Source organism: Dendrobates tinctorius, unplaced genomic scaffold, assembly GCF_039654945.1.
Source record: "Dendrobates tinctorius isolate UK_male_01 unplaced genomic scaffold, ASM3965494v1 ptg000015l, whole genome shotgun sequence".
NCBI lineage: Eukaryota > Metazoa > Chordata > Amphibia > Anura > Dendrobatidae > Dendrobates > Dendrobates tinctorius.
Window position 1 is genome coordinate 35792877 of NW_027361683.1, and position 26240 is coordinate 35819116.

The 26240-nt window shown below is 42.3% G+C and overlaps 1 protein-coding gene across 11 annotated transcripts in view; it reads right to left on the minus strand.

Moving 5' to 3' along the window:
• The window catches only part of LOC141076171 (protein 4.1-like), a 382293-nt gene that overhangs the window by 165583 nt on the left and 190470 nt on the right, over positions 1–26240 (minus strand). For all 11 annotated transcript variants that reach the window (XM_073563556.1, XM_073563577.1, XM_073563527.1 and 8 more), the window contains exons 4-5: positions 21248–21352; positions 9896–9938 (exon numbers count right to left, since the gene is read on the minus strand). In XM_073563556.1, coding sequence (XP_073419657.1) covers positions 9896–9938; positions 21248–21352 — 148 coding nt within the window. The remainder of the gene's footprint in view (positions 1–9895; positions 9939–21247; positions 21353–26240) is intronic.

The following is a 26240-nucleotide window of genomic DNA, read 5'->3' on the forward strand; positions in this document are numbered from 1 at the left end:
TTGGCTGGAATCATGTCGCGTTTGGAGACCCCCTGATGTGCCTAAACAGTGGAAACCCCACAATTCTAACTTCCACCCTAACCCCAACACACCCCCAACCCTAATCTCAGCCCTAACCCCAATCCCAATCCTAACCATAACCCTAACCACAAGCCTAACCCTAATTCCAACCCTAACCCTCTTTCTAACCCTAACCCTAATGGAAAAATAAAAATAAAAATTTATTTATTATATTAGTTGATCCTGCCTATGGGGGTGATAAACGGGGGGTTTATTTACTTTTCATTCTATTTTGATCACTGTGAGAGTTTATCACAGTGATCAAATAAATGAATGAAAATTGCAGCCCGCAGGCGCACTGCGCATGCGCCCGCCATTTTCCAATATGGCGGCGCCCATGGTCCAGGACCGCGGGACACCGGGAGCCATAACAGCACTCGGTGAGTACCGGGGGATGGGAGGAGGGGCGATCGGAAGGCGGGTGGGGAGAGCATTCAGTGGCGGGGGGCAGATCGCCCCCGTTAATGGGTGGGGGTGGTCGGATCACCAGCCATGTCCGATGCTACAGCAGCGTCGGACATGGCTGGATTGTAATATTTCATCAATTTTCATTGATTAAATATTACCATCGCTCTGATTGGCTGTTTCACTTTTAACAGCCAATCAGAGCGATCGTAGCCGGGTGGGGGCGAAGCCACACCCCCTATGGTGAAGAACAAAGCCACCTGTATCTGCGGGTCGGGTGACCTTTCAGTGACCTAGGTCACCCGACACGCAGGGGGGCTTTAAAGTCATGACACCACACAGGCGCCACTGGTCAGATTGGCACCAGTTTTCATGACGCCTATGTGGCGTCATTGGTCGTGAAGGGGTTAATCGCCCATAGCACGCCTCTAGGGTCGGGGGTCACACTCACCCCATCCTGTGCCCCCACGTGTTCCTGCCGCTGCCTCTGCGCTGCCCAGCGTTCCTTTCCTCTGGGTAGGCCTTGACGCTCCTCTCCCGGTCGCGGCCTAGCCTGCGATGAACCCGGGGGCTCAATTTGTTCGGCATCTGCCCTAGCCTGGGGGCGGCGCCGGAAAGGACGTCACGCCGGGAGCGGGACTTCCTCCCGCGGCCTAGTCACGGCCGAAGCCGAGGGCTAAATTTTGCATTCCTGCTGCAGGGGGGGCGCGCTGGCGGCCTCTGCCTTTTCCCTCTGCGATCCCTGCCGCCAGAACCCAGCGTCCCCGCCTGGCGGGAGGCAGGAGGGAGGAGAGGGAAGGAGGATTGCCTTACACTCCCTAAGATGCCTGGAGCTTCAGTGGATTCCCCGGAACGCTGCCGCAGGGCCCTCCCCAGCCCTCCACACCTGACTCCGGATCTAGCACACCAGGTAGAGGGGATGGGGTTAATTTCTGGACGGTGCAGGCACCCTAGCACCGTCTAACCCCTTCAGGGGGTGAGAAGGACCGTCCGCCGCCTTGCAGCACCGCCGTCTAGCGTTGGTGGAGCAGTGGGGGCCGCACAGACTAGTCTTGTGCCTCTGTACAAGCCCACGGTTTCAATACCTAGGGGTGGACAGGGCTAAGTCCGGCATCATGTCCCACGTCACGGGAGAGGATATGTGGAGGGACACTCACACGTGCTCGCCCATTGTTGGTTTGGGGAAATCGGACCCTTTCAATAGGATCCGTTGCCCTTGTCTTATCTTCATAAAATAAAAAACAGAAATAGAAGTCTGGGGAAAAAGGCCCAGATATGTCCCTCGGTGCGGGAAAGGATACGTGGAGACGATACTCAACACGTGCTCGCCCGTTGATGGTTTGGGGAGATCGGACCCTTTCAATAGGATCCTTGGCCTCGTCTTATCTTCATGGAAAAATGAAGTCTGGAGAAACCCAGACACGTGTGCCTCCAAAGACATTAAGCAAAAAACTGAGTTCCGCCCGCAATAGGGGCGAGGTTGTATACGACGGAGGAGGAGCTAACCTCTTTTTTTTTTCCACTTAGTGTCAGTCTCCAAGCGGCAGAAGCATGCACCCACAGTATCTGGGTCCCCCAATGAGGCGAAGGAGAAATTAGAAATTTTAACCCTTATAACTTCCTAACAAAATAAAATTACTGTTTCAAAAATGATTGTGATGTGAAGTAGAAATGTGGCAAGTGTTATTTATTAACTATTTTGTGTGGTATAGCTATCTGGTTTAAGGGCATAAAAGTTTAAAAATTGCAAAATTTTCAAATTGTCACATTTTCATATACAAACACAAATCATGTTGACCTAAATTTACCACTAACATGAAGTACAATATGTCACAAAAAAAAAAAAAGCTCTTCAAATCACTGATACGTTGAAGTGTTCCAGGGTTATTACCTCATAAAATGAAGCTGGTCAGAATTGAAAAAAAAATAAAAATAAAGGTCTTATCAGGAAGGTGAAAACAGGCTGAGGTGTCAGGGTGTGAAAAAGGTTGATATTTATTTTTGTTCAAATTTCAAGTGCTATAACTTTACAATTTTTCTGCCTCTATAGCTTTTTTTTTTTTTATTTCATATTGAAAATTTTTACATAGGGGTGAAGAACTGACAGAAGGAGCGTGAATATGCAGCAGAAATTTTTTTTTTTTTTTTTTTTAACACCGTGGGAACTTCATCTTATAAGCAAATTTAAAGAAGTTTTATTTTACCATTATGCTAAAACAATGTTAGTGGCATCTGTTATTCCAGAAGCAGGAGACACACAATGCACAATATGCACAAATGCTTGCAACAGTGCTACGAAGGGAAATAAAAGTAAAATCCTCCACTTAAATGCAGACCAAGAGGGACCTTTGTTTCCTATGGTTGTGTTCACATGCACTGCCTTTTTACATGTTTACAGCTTACAATCTGCCCTGTTTAGGAGCTCCATCTACTAGCGATTTCTATAAACTAGTACAGAAATTTTCATTGAATGAAAGGCTGCTGGAAATGCCATTGTCTGCCTAGTGTCAAAGTATTCAGCTGCAAAAATTAAGGGGCAAAATTATAAATTATTAATAATCTTAAAAAAGACCCTCACACTACAGTTTCAGCCTACACCAAAGTAATGTTACAGCCATAGAAAAGTCATGGACTGAGGCTATATTGCCTATGGCTGATTTATTTCATGAGTGATAGTGACTTGATGGATGAAAGTTCAATCTTCTGCAAGCCTAGGTAGATCCTCCAGGGTCTCCGCCGCCATTATATTAACAGTATCAAGTCATCTGGTTACTGGTCTTCATCTTCACATTGTTCCTTCTATTCTTCTGGTTATAATATCCTTCTCCAGTGATTGCCCCCTTTATAGGAGTTGTCCCAATTAGGCCATGGCAATAACTGCAGGTGCATTTATATGCCGTATTTTATGGATTATTCTGGGACAATTGGAAATAAAGACCATCTCACTTATTGTGATCTAGACACTGGCAAGGAGACAAAAGGAAAGCAGTCCCAGTCCTTAAGGCTAGGTCTTCAGGGCAACTTTGGGCTAAAGTCACAAGTGAATGAACGCTGTTACAATGAACCCCACTACAGCAGGATTTATGGAGTTCATCATGTTGAAGTCACAACGTAGCCACTTTCAGTTAGGATTTGGGAGAACACCCCTATGATTTTTGTTAAACACCTAAAGTCCCCATATATAGGCCCAATTTACAGTTACAAAATGCTAAATAAAAGCTTATATAGTTTAGTGAAGTTCTTTCAGTCAATACATGAAATAATTACTTGCTTGCACTGCACAACATGGAAGTTGCATACTGTACTCACTATAAGCAGAAGTGGGCAGAAGCATATGATACACAAGGCCAAATGTAAGCTTTGTGTGTCTCTGCATTCTGCCATACTTCATGCACAGAAGAAGCTGTGGTGGCTTTGAGGAGTTTCGTAAGTTTTCTAGGCATAACCACATTAATATGCTTTTGTAATAATTATGTTTTTTCCTGTATGATTACAGTGTGGCCTAGGAATGTGATCAGTACAAAGAACTTGAATCTGATTTGGGGTCGGTTGAGTTGTTATGCACCATCTATGTGCAATATCTTAACTAATAATTGTAAGTTCCAATACCATTGTCAAATACAACAACTATCAATATAGTATTCCAATCACGATTTAAAATAAAAACACAGACATGAGAGTAACAATACATCACTGGCAGAAAAGGGGGCATATACAAAAGGAAAGGAGGCCAGCTTATGGTGCAAACTCATCTTGAAACAACACAACACGGACGACTGATCAGCTAAAGAGGCTTAAATCTAGAGGCCGTTGAGCCATCTGGAAAGGGATCAGTGTTGTCCGCTCCCTCCAAGCTAACCATTTCCACAGAGATCTGTGCCAAAGGTTTATATAACCCCTCCCATCCCATCATCACTAAGCTGCATCATGCTGATTACAAAGCCGAAAAATGAGAGCACAACTACTAAACTAAAACTAGTTTCATCACTGTATATGTGGGCACATGAGGACATTACCCACGCCATGACAAACTAGTTAAAAGGCTGATTTCGTACAGATGTGTCTTTCATAACATTTCTCTAAAAGCTTGACATATTGTCAATTTATGGTGAGGATGTTGATGGCCATTTGTAACCATTAGGACCCAAAAGGAAGAAAAAAAAAAAAAACACAGGTTTAACATGTTTTTATTCCTGGATAGCATGAGGCTTAATGACAAATTGTATAAAGCAAGATGGTTTAAGAGAGAACACATCTGTGAAATAAAAAGTGGAACAACTGTCATTTTGTACACAGTAACTAACAGCAAGAATAGAATCTGGTTTACTAGGAGGCAAAAAAAACAGTCCTTTCTACATAGTCCGGATAAGTCTATGTTCACATGTGTAGTAATCATCCGTTCGAATGGATCCAGCAGCAAGCCGTTGGCAAAAAAGTTGTGCAGATGACTTTTTAGTCAGTGTTTAAATAACCGATCTTTGCTGGATCATTTATTTTAACCCCTTAACGACCGCCGATACGCCTTTTAACGGCGGTAATTAAGGGTACTAAAACCACAGCGCCGTTAAATCACGGCGCTGTGATTTAAGTGAATAGCGCCCCCCCAGTGTCGGATTTTCTCCGGGGTCTCGGCTGCCAGGGGTAGCCGAGACCCCAGAGAACATGAATCTGTCGGTTTTTACCGACCCCCGCTTTCGCGATCGCCGTTATTAACTCTATAACGGCGACCGCAAAAAAAAAAGCCGCGATTTTACATTTAATTTCTCTCTCCTCTGATGTGATCGCACATCAGAGGAGAGAGAAATAGGGTCCCCGATCCCCCCCGGTACCTCTCCGTGGCCCTCCGTCCCCTCCCGGTGGTCCCACGTCCCACCAGCATCCTCCGATGGGCGCCGCCATCTTGAAAATGGCGGGCGCATGCGCAGTGCGCCCGCCGGGAATCTGCCGGCTCCGGCTGGCAGATTCCATTCATTATTTTGATCAACGATCATAGTGATCAAAATAAAAAAAATAGTACATAACCCCCCCGTTTATCACTCCCTTATATAGGCCAATATAATGAAATAAAGAAAATATATTTTTTTTCCAGTTTTCCATTAGGGTTAGGCTAGGGTTAGGGCTAGGGTTAGGGTTGGGCTAGGGCTGGGCTAGGGTTAGGGCTAGGGTTGTGCTAGGGTTAGGGCTAGGGCTCGGGTCACGGCTAGGGTTAGAATTAGGGTTAGGGCGAACTAGGATTAGGGTTGGGATTAGGGATAGGGTTGGGATTAGGGTTAGGGGTGTGTTGGGGTTAGGGGTGTGTTGGGGTTAGGGGTGTGTTGGGGTTAGGGGTGTGTTGGGGTTAGGGGTGTGTTGGGGTTAGGGGTGTGTTGGGGTTAGGGGTGTGTTGGGGTTAGGGGTGTGTTGGGGTTAGGGGTGTGTTGGGGTTAGGGGTGTGTTGGGGTTAGGGGTGTGTTGGGGTTAGGGTTGGAGCAAGAATTGAGGCGTTTCCACTATTTGCCAACTTTGAGGGTCTAAAAATTGGGGTCTAAAAAAAAATCACTTTTGTGGAAATAAAAAAAGACTTTTTATTTTCACAGCTCTGCGTTTATAAACTTTTGTGAAGCGCTTGGGGGTTCAAAGTGCTCACCACACATCTAGATAAGTTCCTTAGGGGGTCTAATTTCCAAAATGGGGTCACTTGTGGGGGGTTTCCACTGTTTAGGCCAATCAGGGGCTCTGCAAGCGCAACATGATGCCCGCAGACCATTCCATCAAAGTCTGCATTCCAAAATGGCACTCCTTGCCTTCCGAGCTCTCCCATGCACCCAAACAGTGGTTCCCCCCCACATATGGGGTATCGGCGTACTCAGGACAAATCGCATAACAACTGTGCGGGTATGATTTCTCCTGTTACCCTTGTAAAAATAAAAATTTGGGGGCGAAAATATCATTTTTGTGGAAAAAAAAAAGGATTTTTTATTTTCACGGCTCTACGTTATAAACTTCTGTGAAGCCCTTGGGGGTTCAAAGTGCTCACCACACATCTAGATAAGTTCCTGAATGGGTCTAGCTTCCAAAATGGGGTCACTTGTTGGAGGTTTCCACTGTTTAGGCACATTAAGGGCTCTCCGAACGCAACATGGCATCCGATCTCAATTCCAGCCAATTCTGCGTTGAAAAAGTCAAACGGCGCTCCATCCCTTGCGAGCTCTGCCGTGTGCTGAAAAGGTGGTTTACCCCCACATATGGGGTATCGGCGTATTCAGGAGAAATTGTAAAACAAATTTTGTGGTTGATTTTCTCTTTTAACACTTGTGAAAATAAAAAAAATTGGTTCTGAAGTAAATTTTTTGCAAAAAAAAGTTAAATGTTAATTTTTTCCTTCCACATCGCTTTAGTTCCTGTGAAGCACTTAAAGGGTTAATAAACTTCTTGAATGTGGTTTTGAGCACCTTGAGGGGTCTAGTGTTTAGAATGGTGCCACTTTTGGGTATTTTCTGTCATGTACACCCCTCAAAATGACTTTAAATATGATGTGGTCCCTAAAAATAATGGTTTTGTAAATTTTGTTGTAAAAATGAGAAATTGCTGGTCAACTTTTAACCCTTATAACTTCCTAACAAAAAAAAATTTTGCTTCCAAAATTGTGCTGATGTAAAGTAGACATGTGGGAAATGTTATTTATTAAGAAATTTGTGTGACACATCTCTCTGATTTAAGGGCATAAAAATTTAAAGTTTTAAAATTGCAAAATTTGCCATATTTCCGTTTTTTTCATAAATAAACACAAGACTTATCGAAGAAATTTTACCACTAACATGAAGTACAATATGTCACGAAAAAACAATCTTAGAATCAGCGGGATCCATTAAAGCGTTCCAGAGTTATAACCTCATAAAGGGACAGTGGTCAGAATTGTAAAAATTGGCCTGGTCATTAAGCTGCAAACTGGCTCTGTCGCTAAGGGGTTAATAATGCAAACAATCAGTGGCGCTCAAGTATACACACAGACTCCAGCAGCATATGTAAAATACACCAGTCACCGTCGGTGTCAGAATAAAATCAATAGATTTAAAAAATATTACTATTGCGCTTGGAGTCACCGTAAAATAAAATGGAAAAACAAATATATGAGCCGGTAATAAATAACCAAATTAGGACAAACAGTATAGTTAGCACAAAACTAGTCATATAAATCCCTTTGGATCCTGTCTCGTATTGCAGTAGGGGTTAAACTACCACACAAAAAAAAAAATTGAACTCAGTCTGAAATCAAGGTGCCCAGTAACAGATATTACACATATATATATTTAGTAGGTAGGCGACGGCAATGGCGCCAGCCATATCGCATATGTAATATGTATGTCATTTATTTTTTTGAGGTTATCTTGAAATTCAAAAAAAAAAAATCCATTTGAAAATGGAGCCGGCCACACCTGTGCAGTAACAGCTATCAGTAATCCAATAGCTGCTACTGTGCAGGCGTTGCCATCTTTGTAGAGAAAAAAAAATTCCTCCTCCAAGATGGCGCTGCCTGCGCAGTAATAGCCATCAGCGATTGTTGTTAGCTGCTACTGCTGGCGCCATCTTAAAGGAATTTTTTTTTCTATAGAAAGATGGCACCACCTGCACAGTAGCAGCTATCAGATCACAATCCTATCAGATGCACAATCGTGCTGACAGGTTCCCTTTATAGTGTTATATCGGTTTTTCTTTAGCAGTGTGGAGAGTGGGCCCTCTAAGCAAGTCAAGGTCACTGTTCACATTCACTCTTCACTGATTTTAGGGTACCGTTACATTCAGCGATGCACCAGCGATTCCGACCACGATACGACCCGGTCAGGATCGCTGGTGCATTGCTAAATGGTCGCTAGTGAGCTGCCAAACAGGCAGATCTCACCAGCGACATCGCAGGGGTCGGGGGTCGTTACTTACCTGTCAGACGTGGCGATGATGATGTACTCCCGCCCGCGTCCACGTGTCGCTCGTCGGCGCCAGCAGGAAGTGGCCGACAACAAACGGTCCTGGACGTTCTTACGCGATAACCAGCGGGAGAGCCGGTCGGAGGCAAGTATCACACATAGTGATATCGTTAGCAATATCGCTGCTGCGTCACAAAATCGGTGACGCTTTAGCGATATCGCTAGCGATCTCGCTGTGTGTAACGGGGGCTTAAGTCATATTATCATCAAGGTTTGGTAAGGTGTGTGAAGACATTGGATGCCAACTCCTAGTTATAGGAAACATTTCAACAGATAAATGGGTCAGATGGCAGATAATGGTTATTTTTTGTTACATACAGGCATTGTGGATAAGGCTTAGAAAACAAAACAAATTTCGGGCCAACTGACACACATCACTTTCCCATGACAAAAAAAATAATCAATGGGTGTAGTCAAGTCCAAGATAGAGTAGACATAACCAGGGACCTTGACTTTTGGGGTACCCGTGCAAATTAATGTCCTTCATAAAAAAGTAGTTCATTCAACAGCTGTATGATGTTTGGTGATATTTCTCGCCGTGACTTCATGTGAATTTATATTTTTTAACAATTATATGTTGTTTTTTATTAGCCTTACAAAAGGTATCAGTGCCAAGATGCATTGGACACTAAAAAAAAAAAAATAATGTGTTCACTGTATTAATGGTTCTCATTTATTCTCCAACTGCAATTCCTTAACTTGGCAGTTTTATGATAATTTCTATTAAAGAAAAAAAAAAAAAAAAATATTATATATATATATATATATATATATATATATATATATATATATATATATATATATATTTTGGTCAGCTCATAATGTAAAAATTAACCCTCTGGGTAAACCGTAAAAAAATTTTTTTGTCATTCTTGAAATAAAATATAACAGGTCACAAAATGAGTTGTAACAAGCAACCAAAACATGTCCATCCCAAAATGGTATAAAAAAAAAAAAAAAACGTAGTTTAGCTCTGCAAAAAATAAGCCACCAGAGAGCTCCATAAATGAAAACATTACGGGTCATTATGAGCAACAACCCCCAAAACCTGTTTTCTAGCTCATTATGTAGTAAAAATGAATGGAGTCATTCAAAAGTACAATTTGTCCTGCAAAAAACAAACAAACCTTAATAGGTCCAAGAGAACTGGAAGAAAAAAAAAAAGTGATGGCTTTGGAAAAAAGGGGAGGAAAAAACAAAAACAAAAAAAAAATGGAAATTATCATGAAGTGGTTAAAAAGATGAAAAATGGATTTCTTGCTCTTTGTTTTCCCCTTTAATTCCAAACTGTACCATGTGAGCTTGACAATTGGCAAACCATACGAAATGCCATCAGAAGGTGCCAATTCAAGGTGATTAATAATGCTGCAGTGTTAACCAACATCAATGTATTACCTGAATCAGTATACAAACACTTAATGTTATGTGTACTATCTCTAACCAGCCATCAACAAGAGGAAGATACTTACCATGCACTTGTTTCCGGATGTCCTTCAGTGGATCTATCCATATCTGAAAAGGAACAGTTTATTAGTGGGTTTTATCCATTTTTATTTATGTATTTATTCAACAAAGAGGACTTAATATTCTAAACAAATAATACGTTTCTTTAGGTATTACATGGTAAAAACACAAACCTAAATGAGCATTTACAGTCTTACCAATATCTCCTGTCTAAGAGCAGTGGCATTACTAAAAGAAGTGCTTGAAGACCAAAAAAGTGAGAATGTTTCCTATGTATGTCTCTCTATGACCAGACACTAGCGCATATGAAAATTACCCTCCTACTAACTACAAGTGTCAAGATTTGGAAAGGGTTTAATAATTTAACAGTTTTTTACTTAACTGCCCAGATTGTTACAGACTGTTTTACATCAATGGCCAAATCTAGAGATGACTCCCTATTTGAGATAACATGGTGGAAGAGAATGACCCATCAGTCATAACATTAAAGTTACCAAACATTGAGTAGATCCTCATAGGTCTACCAAAACAAATTTGGCCCACGAAGGCATAGGACAAACTCGGGAGGTCTTGTGGAGACCATGCTAAACTGTCATCAAGACGTTAGCAGCAGATCCTTTAAAAAATAACTAAACTTTTTTTTTTTTTTTTTTCAACAATTTTGTCCAACTTAAAACATTGTGAATCTTTGCACATCACTATTTAACGATACCTCATAGCAGCCTTATACTGAGGCAGATGGCTAAGGAAATGGCTGACAGAAAACAAAGTATAAATGGGATACAGTCAGCAGTTGGGACCGCAGGGATCTGTGCTAGGACCGATTCTTTTTAACCCCTTTATTAATGCCCTAGTGGATGGGATTGAGAGTAAAGTGTCAGTCTTTGATGACGACACCAAACTACCGTATATACTCGAGTATAAGCCGACCCGAGTATAAGCCGACCCCCCTAATTTTGCCACAAAAAACTGGGAAAACTTATTGACTCGAGTATCTAGGGTGGGAAATGCTCCATAGATTATTCCCCATATGCTGCCCCCATAAGAAGCTCCATAGATTATTCCCCCATATACTGCCCCCATAAGAAGCTCCATAGATCATTCCCCCATATACTACCCCCATTAGAAGCTCCATATTGTTCCCCCATATACTGCCCCCATTAGAAGCTCCATATTGTTCCCCCATATGCTGCCCCCATTAGAAGCTCCATATTGTTCCCCCATATACTGCCCCCATTAGAAGCTCCATATTGTTCCCCCATATACTGCCCCCATAAGAAGCTCCATATTGTTCCCCCATGTGATGCCCCCATTAGAAGCTCCATATTGTTCCCCCATGTGCTGCCCCCATTAGAAGCTCCATATTGTTCCCCCATACACTGCCCCCATTAGAAGCTCCATATTGTTCCCCCATGTGCTGCCCCCATTAGAAGCTCCATATTGTTCGCCCATGTGCTGCCCCCATTAGAAGCTCCATATTGTTCCCCCATGTGCTGCCCCCATTAGAAGCTCCATATTGTTCGCCCATGTGCTGCCCCCATTAGAAGCTCCATATTGTTCCCCCATGTGCTGCCCCCATTAGAAGCTCCTTAAGATTATTCCCCCATGTGCTGCCGCTGCTGCAGCATGTAAAAATAAAAAAATGACATACTCACCTCTCCGTCGCTGGGTGTCAGATTCTCACCTGTCCTGCGTCCATGGCTGCTCACCGCTATCTGCCACGTCATCGGTCAGTGACGTTCACACTGCAGGGGGCGCGGCGTGCACTAACCACGTCACCGCGCCCTCTGCTGTCTGAAGTCACTGACCGATGACAGACAGCAGCAAGCAGCCATGGACGCAGGACAGGTGAGTATCGCTATACTTACCCGTCCTGACGCTGTGTCTTGAGCCCCCAGCTTCTCCGCGCTCTCTCTTCCTGCCTTCAGCGGTCACATGGTGCCGCTCATTAATATGCGCATATTCATGAGTTTTAATGAGCGGCACCACGTGACCGCTGAAGGCAGGAAGAGAGAGCACGGTGAGAAGCTGGGGGCTCAAGAGACAGCGTCAGGATGGGTAAGTATGACCTGACACCCCCGCCCCGCCTCCCCTTCTGACCCCCCGGTGTATATGACTCGAATATAAGCCGAGAGGGGGACTTTCAGCCCCAAAAAACGGGCTGAAAATCTCAGCTTATATTCGAGTATATACGGTATGTAGGATACTAAAATCTGACATTAACATTACAATATTGCAAAAACGATCTGGATAAGATGACTGAATGGGCGAACATTTGGCAAATGAGGTTTAATGTAGATAAATGTAGAGCAATGCAACGAGGCCAGAGTAATACTATAGCTGCATATACATTAAATGGGAGCATACTTGGGACTACAGAACAGGAGAAGGACTTGGGTATTCTGGTTACAAGTAAGCTGAGCAGTTGGTTTTAGGGCGTATAAAAAGAGAGATAAAATCCTGCGATCCCAAATTATTATTACCCCTTTACAAATCACTGGTGAGGCCACATATAGATTATGGGATCCAGTTTTGGGCTGCATATTTAAAAAAGGATATTCAGAAGTTAGAATATAATAATAAATAAATTTTATTTCTATAGCGCCGACATATTCCGCAGCACTTTACATTTCAGAGGGGATTTGTACAGACAATAGACATTACAGCATAACAATAATCACGTAGATTATAACAAATACCAAGAGGAATGAGGCCCCTGCTCGCAAGCTTACAGTCTATGAGGAAAGAGGATGACACGAAAGGTGGGTGGTAACAGTTGCCCTGATTGTATGGACCAGCCATAATGTTAAGTGTGTAACAGTACAGATGCAGAGGGCTAATGGATGCATAAAGCATGTGGGAACATGATGCAGGGAACCTGGTTATGGTAAAAACTTTTGGCTGTGCCACATAGGGATAGATTAGGTTAATGTGTTGAGGCGGTAGGCCAGTCTGAATAAATGAGTTTTCAGGGCACGCTTAAAATTGTGGGGATTGGGGACTAATCGTATTGACCTGGGAAGTGCATTCGAAAGAATTGGCGCAGCACGTGTATAGTCTTGGAGACGGGAGTGGGAGGTTCTGATTATTGTGGATGCTAACCTCAGGTCATCAGCAGAACGGAGGGCACGGGTAGGATGGTATACTGAAACAAGGGAGGAGATGTAGGGTGGTGCTGAGCCATAGAGAGCTTTGTGGGTGAGGGTAATAAGTTTATACTGGATTCTGGAGTGGATGGGTAGCCAGTGTAATGACTGGCACAAGGTAGAGGCATCGGTGTAACGATTGGCGAGGAATATGATCCTGGCAGCAGCATTCAAGACAGATTGGAGGGGGGAAGAGTTTGGTAAGAGGGAGACCGATTAGAAGAGAGTTACAATAGTCGAGACGAGAATGAATAAGAGAAACAGTAAGAGTTTTGGCGGAGTCAAAAGTAAGAAAAAAAAATCGAATTCTAGAAATGTTTTTGAGGTGCAGATAACAAGAGCGAGCCAGTGATCGTATGTGGGGGATAAAGGAAAGCTCGGAGTCAAGTATGACCCCAAGACAACATGCATGTTGTTGGGGAGTAATAGTAGAACCACACACAGAAATGGCAATGTCGGGTATAGGTACATTAGTAGTGGGAGGAAACACAAGGAGTTCAGTCTTTGACAGGTTCAGTTTCAGATAAAGTGAGGACATGATGTTAGACACAGCGTTAAGACAATCGCTGGTGTTTTCTAGAATGGCAGGAGTGATGTCAGGAGAAGCGCATAATTGGGTGTCATCAGCATAGAGATGGTACTGAAAACCAAATCTACTGATTGTTTGACCAATAGGGGCAGTGTACAAAGAGAAGAGGAGGGGGCCTAGGACTGATCCTTGAGGAACCCCAACAGTAAGGGGAAGATGAGAGGAGGAGGAGCCAGCAAAAGATACAGTAAAGGAGCAGTCAGAGAGATAGGAGGAGAAACAGGAGAGAACGGTGTCCTTGAGGCCAATGGAATGGAGCATAGTGAGGAGGAGCTGATGATCCACAGTGTCGAATGCTGCAGAGAGATCCAAGAGATTTAGCATGGAGTAATGACCATTAGATTTAGCTGTTAGTAGATCATTAGAGACTTTAGTGAGGGCAGTTTCAGTAGAGTGTAAAGAGCGGAAACCGGATTGGAGAGGGTCGAGAAGAGTTATCAAAGAGATAGCGGATAAGACGGGAGTGGACCAGGCGTTCCAGGAGTTTAGAGATGAAGGGAAGATTAGAGAAAGGTCTATAGTTAGCAGCACAGTTTTGGTCGAGGGATGGTTTTTTAAGTAGTGGATGTATGATGGCATGCTTAAACGAGGAGGGAAAGATACCAGAAGAGAGAGGTTAAATATTTTAGTTAGATGAGGGGTGACAGCAGGGGAAAGGGACTGGAGGAGATGTGACGGAAATGGGTCACTGGTGCAAGTGGTTGGGCGAGAAGATGCAAGGAGCCTGCAAGGAGCATGCTAGAATCAGTTCAAAGGCGGGCAACTAGATTATTACAAGGGATGGAAGGCCTCTCATATGATGAAAGGTTGGAAAAGTTGGGCTTGATTAGCTTAGAAAAAAAGACCACAGAGGGGATCTCATTTATATGTATAAATATATGTGTGTGGTCAGTACAAAGGACTGGCGCATGACTTATTCCTTCCACCCGTAATGAGTGCCCCTTTGTCCTTAGTATGGTTTTTGCAAGGAATGAGATTCCTGCAGCGAAATAGGGAAGGGTTCTTTACAGTTAGCGCAGTCAGACTGAGGAATGCCGACCACAAGAGGTAGTAATGGCAGACACTATAACAGATTTAAAAAAGGGCTGGATGATTTCCTGATTTCCTCGATTCACATTAACATTGTGGGTTATAGTTAAATTAGTGACAAAATGTACAATTGGTTCAATTTGATGGACCAAGGTCTTTTAACAACCTATCAAACTGATTTATCTTGCCCTGTGCACACTGTGCGGATTCTGTTGCGGATCCGCCGCTGCGGATCTGCAGCAGAACGCCAGGTGATGTACAGTACCATTAAAGCCTATGTAAAAAAAAAAAAAAAAAAACCCGCTGTGCACATGCTGCGTTTTTTTCCGCGCTGTTTTTGTACGGGAAAAAAAAAAGCAGCATGTGACTTCTTTTGTGCGGTTTTGCTGCAGTTTTCCACCTGCTCCATTCTACAAATCCGCAGGTGGAAAACCGCAGTGGAAAACTGCAGTGGAAAACCGCGAAAAAACAGGAAGAAATCTGCAGGAAAAATGCATGTCATTTGACCTGCGGATTTAGTAAAATCAGTGCGGAAAAATCCGCGGAAGGATCCGCACTGTGTGCACATAGCCTTATTACTTTAAAAAAAAATAAAAATAAAAAAAAAATTACATATTACTGTCACTTCCAAAGTACTGATTTTGTCCAGTCTATTTGCCTGCTATGGGAGTACTGATGCTAGCAGTGAAAGGATCAGTAGCTGTGATTTCCTCTGCACCAGACCTATATATACATACATATATACATACAAACACACACTATGTATCACTGAGGAAAGGGAGGCAAAATTAGAATAAGTTGATTAAGGCAGTAAATACAATGCATCCATTACATTGTACAACAGAGGGGCAGTGAGGGTCTGTTAAACCTGCTGCACGAAATTGTTCTGATAACACTCAGAACAAGACACATGTGCTCACCTTTCACTGCCAGCATCGGTAGTCCAAAGGAGAATGTTCTGATATCAATGCAACAGAAGGCAGGTAAAAAAAAAAAGACATGGAAAAAGCAGGGGTTTAGAAGCCTATTATACCCAGAAGTAAGAAGGAAGACAAATCCCCTTAGAAATGGTTGGCAAATTTCATAATATTTCAGGATGGACAAATTATTAAAATAAAATTTGAAAGGTAACCAAGTCCTGTACAATGCAAGATGGGGCCTCTATGAAGTGGGCTGTTTTTTTCAATACATGCCACAGATGCGGGATCAGATTGAGAATTTACAGGCCATGTCAATACCTTGAACTCTTTATCATGCCCATACAGTATGACAATTATTCTCCAAAAAAGAGGGGGCTAATACATATTCCATGTTATATAAGGTGTGAAATCCACCATTTTTGTCCACACACTTCCAGATGAGTTGATATTAGAGGCACTTCAGTTAAAAGGGTTTACGCTGCTCAATCTGAGAGTAGCAGGGAATAGGGACAGAAACCCAGATTCCAGCACTGTCACTTGCTGGGCTTCTTCGCATTTTGACAGAGAAAAAAAAAACAACACAGAACACCTATCTGTGGTAGTTCTATTAGTCCTTTCATTGTCTTGCTTTACATAAACTCACCTGTAATAAGAATTTAAAGTTTTCTATTTACTCTGTGCATAGGCAGAAAGCTGTCAATCAAAGGTGTGGGGTGAGTACACCCAGAGCACGAGTATTTTGGACTACATAGCAGGCGCTCAACATTGAGAGGACTCTTAGAGATGAAGCAGATAAAAGAGGGCGTTACAAAAAAAAAAAAAAAAGTCAGAAATGTATTAAGTGGCCCAGCACTAAAATGAGGGTCTGTGCCTCTACTGAATATTGCTCTCAGATGAGGCAACAAAAACTGTGTGACACATTCCTTTTAATGAAGCCTTTTCAACAGGTTAAAAGTTGCTAGTATTTGCCCTTACTATGGGAGCAGCAGGAATAAAGTACCGTATGTATGGGTTTGGTGTTTTTTTCTAAATACGCAATATGGTTCCAGAGATTTAGGCCTTATTTAGTGCTGCTTTTTATGGGTGTTACCAAGGAAGTGGATTTAAAACAAAATAAAAAAAATATAGATTTCTGCAGGTTTCTATTATTGTCTGGCTGATACCAACTGACCACTGACATAGGAAGTTTTACTCTATAGAGGATATGGAAATCTTTTACGTGACTGTGACAAGCCTTTCCACTCCAGTGAATGATGGCACTTTTAACATAAATCATTAACATCTTCAGACAAGAAATTTGCACAGTATCCCTTAACAGAGGACTTAAAACAAAAATAAAACAACTGATTTCCAATGATAAACACTCTTTGTAACAAAAGGAGACCCTAGTGCAGCATTATTAAATGCCACTCAATGATTCATTCTTTGGGAATGTTTATTTCACATTAAGACTCTTAACAAAACATGTTTTCAGCATTACATGGAGCTGGGGCTTTTAAACATGTGCCAGGAGGTCAGTATCTGTTAATCAATGTCTGCCGAACAGAGCTACACAGACAGAAGGGGTCTGTGCCTGCTGCAAAAGTGCGCTCAACCGTTCGCAAGCTCATCCTGTGCAGATTAATCTGGTGGACAATGAGGTCTGAAAAGAAGTACTGGTGGGAGCTAATTAAAAGGACACTGGCTCTCTGCAAAAAAACAGACAGACAATGAGTTAACATTGAAAATGCTACTCATAGCATCAAGGTTTATACAAGAGGGTAACAATTTGACCCAAAAAGACTTGGGGGTCATTTTAAACAGGCAGATAAATTGCTTGTAACGAATGATGCTCCATGATACAGCAAGTCGATCTGCGCTCAAACTTGCATTCATATGTTACAATAGTGGATAGGTTCTTTCATAAATGCCTTTGTCCAAGCGGCTGTTTATCCTCTCCACACAGTTTTCATTACACAGAGCTGTGCTTCCGACAAACGACGAAGTCTACAGAAAAGATGCTACTAGTGGCAAATCATGATCAGGGATGCCATAAATTTCCCAATAAAGTACCACTCCATTATTTCAGTCAACCATCGGTAATGTATCTTGTATGTTTCTAGCGGTGCTCCGGTCCTCTCCTGCATCACACGACTTCAGCTGTGACCAGTCAGCTCACAAGTGCGATTCTGTGTGGACCTGAAGTCCTTTTCTCAATGTAAGTCTAAGAGACTCAGAAAGAGGACCTCAGACTTTGATTACAAAAAAGGAACTAACAGCACAGTGTGAGATGGCAAAAAAGAGCTGCAGTCACATGATGCAGGAGAAGACTGGCACAGTGCTGGACACAGCAGAAGACAGCAACTAGTAAGTATTTCAATTCATATACTGAACATACATTACTGACAGCTAAAAATGAAGTTAAAAAAATGCTGAAATGGAACTTTACAAATCGCCCACTTATCCCAGCAGGCAGTAGGGTGCCACCTCAAAGACTCTAGCAGCCAAATCTCCAAGCCAAGATAGCATACAGTCCTGAGTACTGAGTGAACAAAGGAATGTGATACACCATTATTTCTAATACTCAGGGTCCCTATATTAACAGGGTCTGTACTACAGTACTGGCTAGTGTGGTGTCAGTATTCAAAAGTTGCCATCCATACTAATCAGTATTCAAAAGTTGGTCAAAAACTGAGCCTGGAAACTATAGGCCTCTACATTTAACCACTAAAGTGGTAAAAATCTTTTGAGAGCTTTCAAAAAGGGATAGTATTCTGGAGTTTCTCAAAAATAACCTCAGAATACAGCATAAACATGGTTTGGAGGGATCAAACTAATCTGATCAGCTTCTTTGAGGAGGCAAGATCCCAACTGGACTAAAGGCTGTTACATTTAGCGATGCACCAGCGATCCCGACCACGATATTACCCGGTTAGGATCGCTGGTGCATCGCTAAATGGTCGCTAGTGATCTCACGAGCGATGTAGCAGCGGTCGACGGTCGGTACTCACCTGTCAGACGCGGCGATGATGACCGTCTTCCACCCACGTCCATGGTTCGCTGGCGCCAGCAGGAAGCCGACGACGAGAAATGGATCAGGCCGATGTCGCGCGATCAGCGATAGCCAGCGGGGGGGGATGGGCGGTCAGAGGTGAGTGTCACATGTAGTGATATCTCTAGCGATAATCGCTGCTGCGTCACAAAATCGGTGACGCTTTAGCGATATCGCTACGTGTAAAGCTCCCTTTAGCTAAGGAAATGATGTTATCTATATAGAGATTACACAGGCGTTTAATGCAGTGTCACATAAAAGTGGATTACAAAATGTTGTAGAGAAAAATTGTAAAATCCATAAAGACATCTCCGGAAAGGGACATTTCACTCACACATTGAACATATGGAAATAATAACTGGGGATGTGAGAAAGAACTGACACTTCAACCGCCATTGAAGTAGGACCTCCTGTTGTGAACCACAAGGGACTAGGATTAGTATACTCACAGGCAGAGAAGTACACAGACATCCTCAGTTCAAAGGAATCTTGGACTGGCTGGAGCCAGTGGTCAGTGATAAATACTGGGTTATGCATCGATGTGATATTTATGGGAGATATATTTTCAGAGTCATAGTGAAGGGATGAAACATAACGCCTTCATTCACATCACCATAAGGCTGGATTAACCCTTCCAACTTAATATCGGATAGATAGCTGATGGATCCATGCCATGTTTCAGCTCTATAGAAAGGTAAAATCGTGATAGGAAACATGACAAAAATATTGCCCTCCTGGGACCTCCAGGGGTGAAGATATCCTGAAGGTTGGGGATCTAAAACTTTTAAAAGACCTAGCACATCTCACGACCAGCCTCCCATATGAGACACCCAAGTAGAGTTATGTCGGAGTAACCTTGACCTAATAAAAATCAGAGTTTGGAAATCTGTCATTTGCAGTTCTGGAAGACACAGTACTCTATAGTTCTGCCCGTTGCTCTAAGGAGTGCTTCACTCTGAGCCATTTCCCTGACACAGGTTTAATACTTTTCTTGTGTTATCTCTTTTAGTTTATGTTGTTGCATATACCATACCGTTTTGTTCCCATTTGAAACATCTTTGTATAGTTTTTTTTTATTTTTAAAATACTACCTGTCTGCATTAAATACATAAAATGTAATATCTCTGATCCTCTTGCGCCGTAAACAGCACCCATGAAGCCATCCACTGCCTGTAACAGGTGTCCAAATCGGCCTGTATACACAATTGGTGGCGGCAGCTAGTAGTTCCTTTTGTTATTGTGGAGTTGGCAGTGATCATACTGGGGGGTATAATATATATATTCCCTGCACTGTAATTGGAAGTGTATGTGCTATATGCTCACTGTGAGTTCCACAAATGCGGTCCTGGTAGTAAAAACAACCATGACCTTGTCCATCACTCAGTCAATTGTGCAACAGGGCAGAGCAGTGCGCCTGCGCCGGGACGCGAAGCAAAGAAGAGGACGTCACGGTTAGAATATGGGAGGCTCCAGACCAGACCGCGACACCCATCGGACTGGACCGGATCCCCGGGTGAGTATAATCTAACTCTTTTTCTTCTCTTTCAGGTTACATCAGGGGTTTATCTACAGCATACTGTAATACTGTAGATAAGCCCCTGATAGCGGTGCCGGCAGCTTATAGGCAAAAAAAAAAAAAAATAGGTGATCGATTCCCTTTAATATAATTTATTAATGAGCTGATAGAGGGCAAACAGAGAAGAATTTCAATATTTGCAGAGGATGCTATACTAAATTCTACAAGGTTATCAACAGAGAAAAGGTTAATTTAATATTACATATGGATTTATAAGAGTGTTTAATGCAGGTAAATGTTAGGTCATGCTTTACAATTGTGTACTAAATGGCAAACGGTCCTTGAAAAAGATTTGTTTGCACAGGTGGACAGCAAACTCAACTTTAGTAACCAGAGCCAGGCAGCTGCTGCCCAGTCAATAAAATAATGGGATGCATTAAAGAGAACCTGTCACCCCCCCCCCCAGGGTGTTTTTCAGTTAAAGAGCCACCTTCAGCAGGACTAAGGCTGCATTCTGTGAAGGTGGCTCTTCTTTTTCTGACCCCTAGTAACGCCGAAATATCGACTTTTATAAATAGCCCCTCATACCTGTAATGTGTCCCATAGGTATGGCGTGTCCCCCTGTATCAGCCGCCTACCATCCATCCATCATGCCTGCCCTGTGTCTCGGAGCTGCCCACCATCCGTCCATCATGATGCCCCTGTGCATCGCTGCATCCTCCTGTTTTGAATGCCCAAGCTGTGACAAGAGTTCTTGGATATGTGCAGTGCGCGCTGCCCGAGAACCGACATTAGGCTATTGTGCCTGCGTGTTGTGGAGGCCCCAGATCCCGCCCTGCAGTGTGTTATGATGCATTCACACTGCGGGGCTGGGGCCTCCACAACACGCAGGCGCAATAGCCTGATGTCGGTTCTCGGGCAGCGCGCACTGCGCATGCCCGAGGACTCATCACAGCACAGGCATTCAAAACAGGAGGATGCAGCGACGCACAGGGGCATCATGATGGACGGATGGTGGGCGGCGCAGAGACACAAGACAGGCATGATGGAGGGATGGTAGGCGTCTGAAAGGCTCCTTAAACCCAAGAATCTTGTATGTACAATCTATTATTCATAACCCTCTTACCTTGTTAGAAGGAGATTCCCATATTGCCAGGCAAAAATAATCTTCCTCAAGAATGTTCAAGTGACTACAAACTTTCTTAAAAAGATCCTGCCCCTTGGCATGTTTCTACAGGGGAAGAAAAAAAAAAAACAAAAAGGTCATTTAGTGAATCTCAAATAATGCACTTCTGTTGTTGATCTCTGTAGACAAATATCAACTGTTGGAAGAAAGTCTACTGATATTTCGTAAAAGCATTATGACTAAAATGAACTTTATTTATTTTTTTAAGTGATAAACGTTGCATTATGTGCAAGCAAAATTTAACCTTACACAAGTGCATTTAAAGGGAGTCATGCTGCCCAAACCTCAGGAAGAATGGTTCACAGCCTGGCTGTATGATTGCTGCTAGGTATATTTTTTTCAGAAATGTTATGGAGTTTCAGAGAGTAAACTTAACAGTAGGGCATGGACAATAGCCAGCCCTTTAAAGTTTATATATTGTGCTTCTACAGACAATTGACAGGTCTCTCCAGCTGGACTAGTCTGGACTTTGGATATAGTCCCTGGCCAGATCTTTACAGTTTATCTCCTCTGAAATTGCAAAGAATTTCAGAGAAATAAAAGATACCTGGTTGCAATTGTGCAGCCAGTTTTTAATTCAGGCTACCTGTGGTTTGGACAGCATGGAGAGGATGACAGGTTACCTTTGAGACTGCTCAAACTTTAGCAATTTCTAGTTCTCTGCTCTAAACCTTTATTATTCTACCATAAATGTTCTGCACACTATATATTATAATATACACACTAACCCCACCATTAAGCTTGTGATTGAATGCCATATGACATGCTATTTAGAAACTGTGTGAAGCAAGCATAGTATTGAAGCCAGAACCAAAATGAGCATGGTGTACATTGACGCAGTGAGAAAACACTAAAACCATAACACCCTCTATATTCCCACAACCTATATAGAAGTATTCACTTTATAAAGACACACCAAAGTGAAGCCAGTAAGTACTTACTAATACCTCGATTTTCTAGCAGCCATGGTGCCTGAAACTACATGAATTCCCCAGTTTATTTCTCTTTACTAGTAACATTAAATACATGTTCTAACATTTGCATCCCTCAAAGAAAGCAGAATCCTCTATGTAAAAATGACAAAAATAAATAGAAACATGATACACTGACATACACAAGGAAACACAGAAATATCCAAAGACTATTCTGATACCAATAAAAATAGACAAATGTTCCACACCCGTTGGATTTTATTTTTTGCGTGTATCAATACATAACGTTCTTTTCAGTAGGCACAAATCAGCATTTTCTATAGCGAGAACAAAAAAGAAAATTTACACTTTGCTCCCCGATACTGAAAGGAAGCACCTGCCTTCTCCATCTGCCTGAAGGGTAGCAGCTGGATTGCCAGGGGATATTCGGGACTAAATAGCTTGCATTTTTATTTAACCTCTCTCATTTTCCACCTCTCAGAGACAGAGATTAATTGAGGCAGTCAGAATTTTGAGTAGCTAAAAGTCGCAAAATCCCAGCAAGACAAAGGAAAAATAAACAGTTTGATGTGACACAAAAATTATACATATATAAAATGTCAAAATAAATACATTAGTAAAAGGATGGACAGCTGTTGTCTGACTTAAAGGGATTTGCAGCCTGGACAAACCAGGAGAAAACAAATCATTTGGACATCAGAAATGTTTAGACAGATTTATCAGGCCAGGATGCAGTACCTAGCTCGTCCGGAAGGACAGACAATTTGATTTTCAAGCGGTAATTGCACTGTCGGAAGGAGACGTAAATGTGAGGGAGTGACAAGCACATCCTTGTCATAAGGAAAATACAGGAGTCTTTGGTGGATAAAAATACAGACGATCATAGAAATCTCAAGTATAAACTCTGCAGGGAATATTTATTTACTGGTGTCTTTCCTGCAGGAAATGGATAACAGAGGCAAAAAAAAAAAAATAAAATATTAAAATACTGAAGTCTGGATTTTAACCTGTGCTCAACCACCCACTGTCTTGCTGGAGACAATGTATGATCCCATGTTGCAGGAACCTCTTAATGCAGCTGCAAAAATCCTCCTTTATTCTGAAATCTAGGTGGAGTAGGACAGGTCCTCTACCCACGGTCTTGTCTGTTTCAGGCTATGCAGTTCTCAATCAGCAATGGAACTAGTGAACACGATTGTATGGTATCCATGCAAAATTATTCAGAGTAAGCAAAAAGAAAATAATTCTATATCCATGATATTAAAAGCAAAAAATCTAAACATTCTAACAAAAAGTACTGGAAAATGTAATCTACAAAAGAATCAAAAGTGAAAATAAAATGGCCAGTCAATAATGCCTTAATGCATAATGACATTATAGGTACTTTATTACTGGGGTGCCTGTGAATGGAGAAGTCTCCGGAGCTGAGCTCTCGCCACATCGCATCTGAAGCTGGCTGTATTACATAGCCGGCATCTGTGAGCAACAGCAGTGACCATAGCGGAGGTTCCTGTTGCTGATGTTAACCTGTCAATTTCGGATGGAAAGCTCACTGGTGCTCACACGCACTGGCTCCCAAAGACCCTCAACAGTATCACCAGACACTGATAAGTTACCATAACACCCTTTTGAAGACCCTTATCGATGCCATCTTGGTACTTTTCTGACACTCCGCTACAGGCTGATTGAGACTTTCATTATATACCATAATACTTCATACAATTACTTATATTACATACAATTGCAAGCTCAAGTAAAAGTTCACGGGGATTAAAAATATGAAGTAAAAATGTAAAATTAATTAACCCATACAATGAGACGTTAGGAGGGGGACAAAGCATTAAAAATAGCAGAATTGCAGTTTTTTGTTCACCACTCCTCTCTAGAGAATGAAATAAAAGGCTATCAATTTGTAGCAATGTAATTGCTGTGAAAGCAGTCGGCTCCCCACACAAAAAAACAATCCATAGTATAGCTCAATCAACAAAAATTAAAAATATGTTATGGGTCTCAAAAAACACTTTTTTTTCTCATCTAAAAGGTAATCTGTCACCAGGTTTTTGCTACCCAATCTGAGAGCATGTAAACACTACAATTATCCAAAAAAAAAAAAAAACAATCAGTTTAGTAAAGGAATGTAACTCAATATAAAATCACATAATACGTCAAGCCCCAAAAGTCAATATAGGAAGAAGAGGGAAAAGAGTATTTTATAACAAAAGTTTATTGTTATACCAATCAGAATACATAACTAATAAAAGTAACAGAATAAAATCTGCCAAAGCAGGAACAAAAGGGGAATCCGCAATTGAATGCAAAACACCAGTACTTAAATTCACCAAACATGCCTCAAATTGGATAATAAGATGGGAAAATGGTAAAAGTGGTACACTGCAATGTATAAATCGCCAAAGAGAATTAAGGCTAAATTATGCCTTGCGATATACACGTTAACCACAATATGCAATAATCCTACCTAATGTAATATATAGTGGTGCAGCAAAGGCTCAATGCATACAGTGAAAAAAAAAGTGCTAAAATAGTGCCATTATAGTATAAGAAGCCAAAGTCAAGCACCACAATAATCACGTGAAAGCTATAAATTAACTTACTGGGAATGTGAAATGACGAAACACCTGCATGCTGCCCCTACGTGCGTTTCGCATGTGTCTTCATCAGGAGGCGTGGCTAGTATCGACACCGATGTAAGTATATAAAGCGCTACCAACCAATCAGATGAGACAAAATTATTAGCATCTGTCCACATCGGCGCATGCGTGAGCCAAATGACACCCCTAAAACGGAGCTTCCTCCTGCGCGCCTGGACCGCATGCGCTCCACCGCTGCTAAGCAGCGGGAGATGCCGACAGACCACGTGAGCGCATCGGGAAAGTCTGGGTATCGATGGGCCTGAACATGCGCACTGAACATGGAGACTTCAGCGGAATCACATGTAAAAAGGTCTTAGTGAAATCAAGCATGCAAGTGCGCATTAGACTATAATGGGTATAGCACTGAACCTAAATGAGGGGTCTATATCAGCGTATTGGAATTAGACCTATATGTAAAGCTAGTAATGACAGAAACCTAAGAGAGCAAAAATTAATATTAAATTGTGCAAGATTTGAAAGGAACCACCAATCAAAAAACAAAAGTAAAAAAGAAATAAGCGAACCATGTAAGTGATGAACTCATGACATGACTGATGGTGAGCTGGTAGAGGAGACGACGGGAGTAGACACACGGTCAGACGATGACTGGAGGGTTCACTCGACTGATAGGGCTGACCCAGTGGTACCCGTTGAAGATATAATTAGAGAAGTAGTGGTGCGACACGTGATGGCCAAAAAAGAACAAGACCATGAGATACAGTTAATAAAAGAAAAAGTGGAAGAACATCTCGAACCAGAAAGAGTCCTGAGACAAATGGCTGAGCACCGGGTGGAGGGGCTCGAGAAAGAAGTCTTGGAGCTCAGAGGTCATCTGTCCACCTGGCAAAGTGTGAACAAGACCCTTAGGGAAGAGATGGACGTCTGCAGCATGATGAAGGAACCATGAGGAAACCCTGACGTGGGTGAGATAACTGAGGCTGAAGAGCCTGTGTATGCTTAACCTGTGTGACCACAGGGATTACAGAGCTGAACTCTGTCATGGACGCTATGCTGATGTGATGAAGTTTATGTTGCTGCTGTGGGTTTATGATGCTAAATAAACCGCATGGACTATGAGTGTTTATGGAAAACCCGTGCCGGATCTGGTTTTGTGGCTGCTAAGCGAGCGTCCCCTACTTGAGTAACAGCGCTACCTTATAGAGTATTAACATCTCCACATGAACCCACTATTTGGAGTCTAGAGAGTGCTATCACTATGCTATATATTTTTGCCATTTTTTTACAAATGAGTGATTTTTATGTAATTTGCCTTCATGTGCCATTGGCTCCACTGCTCAGGACTTTTCTTTTTTGTATTCGGTTACTAATGACATTGTTTTTCTTCATCGG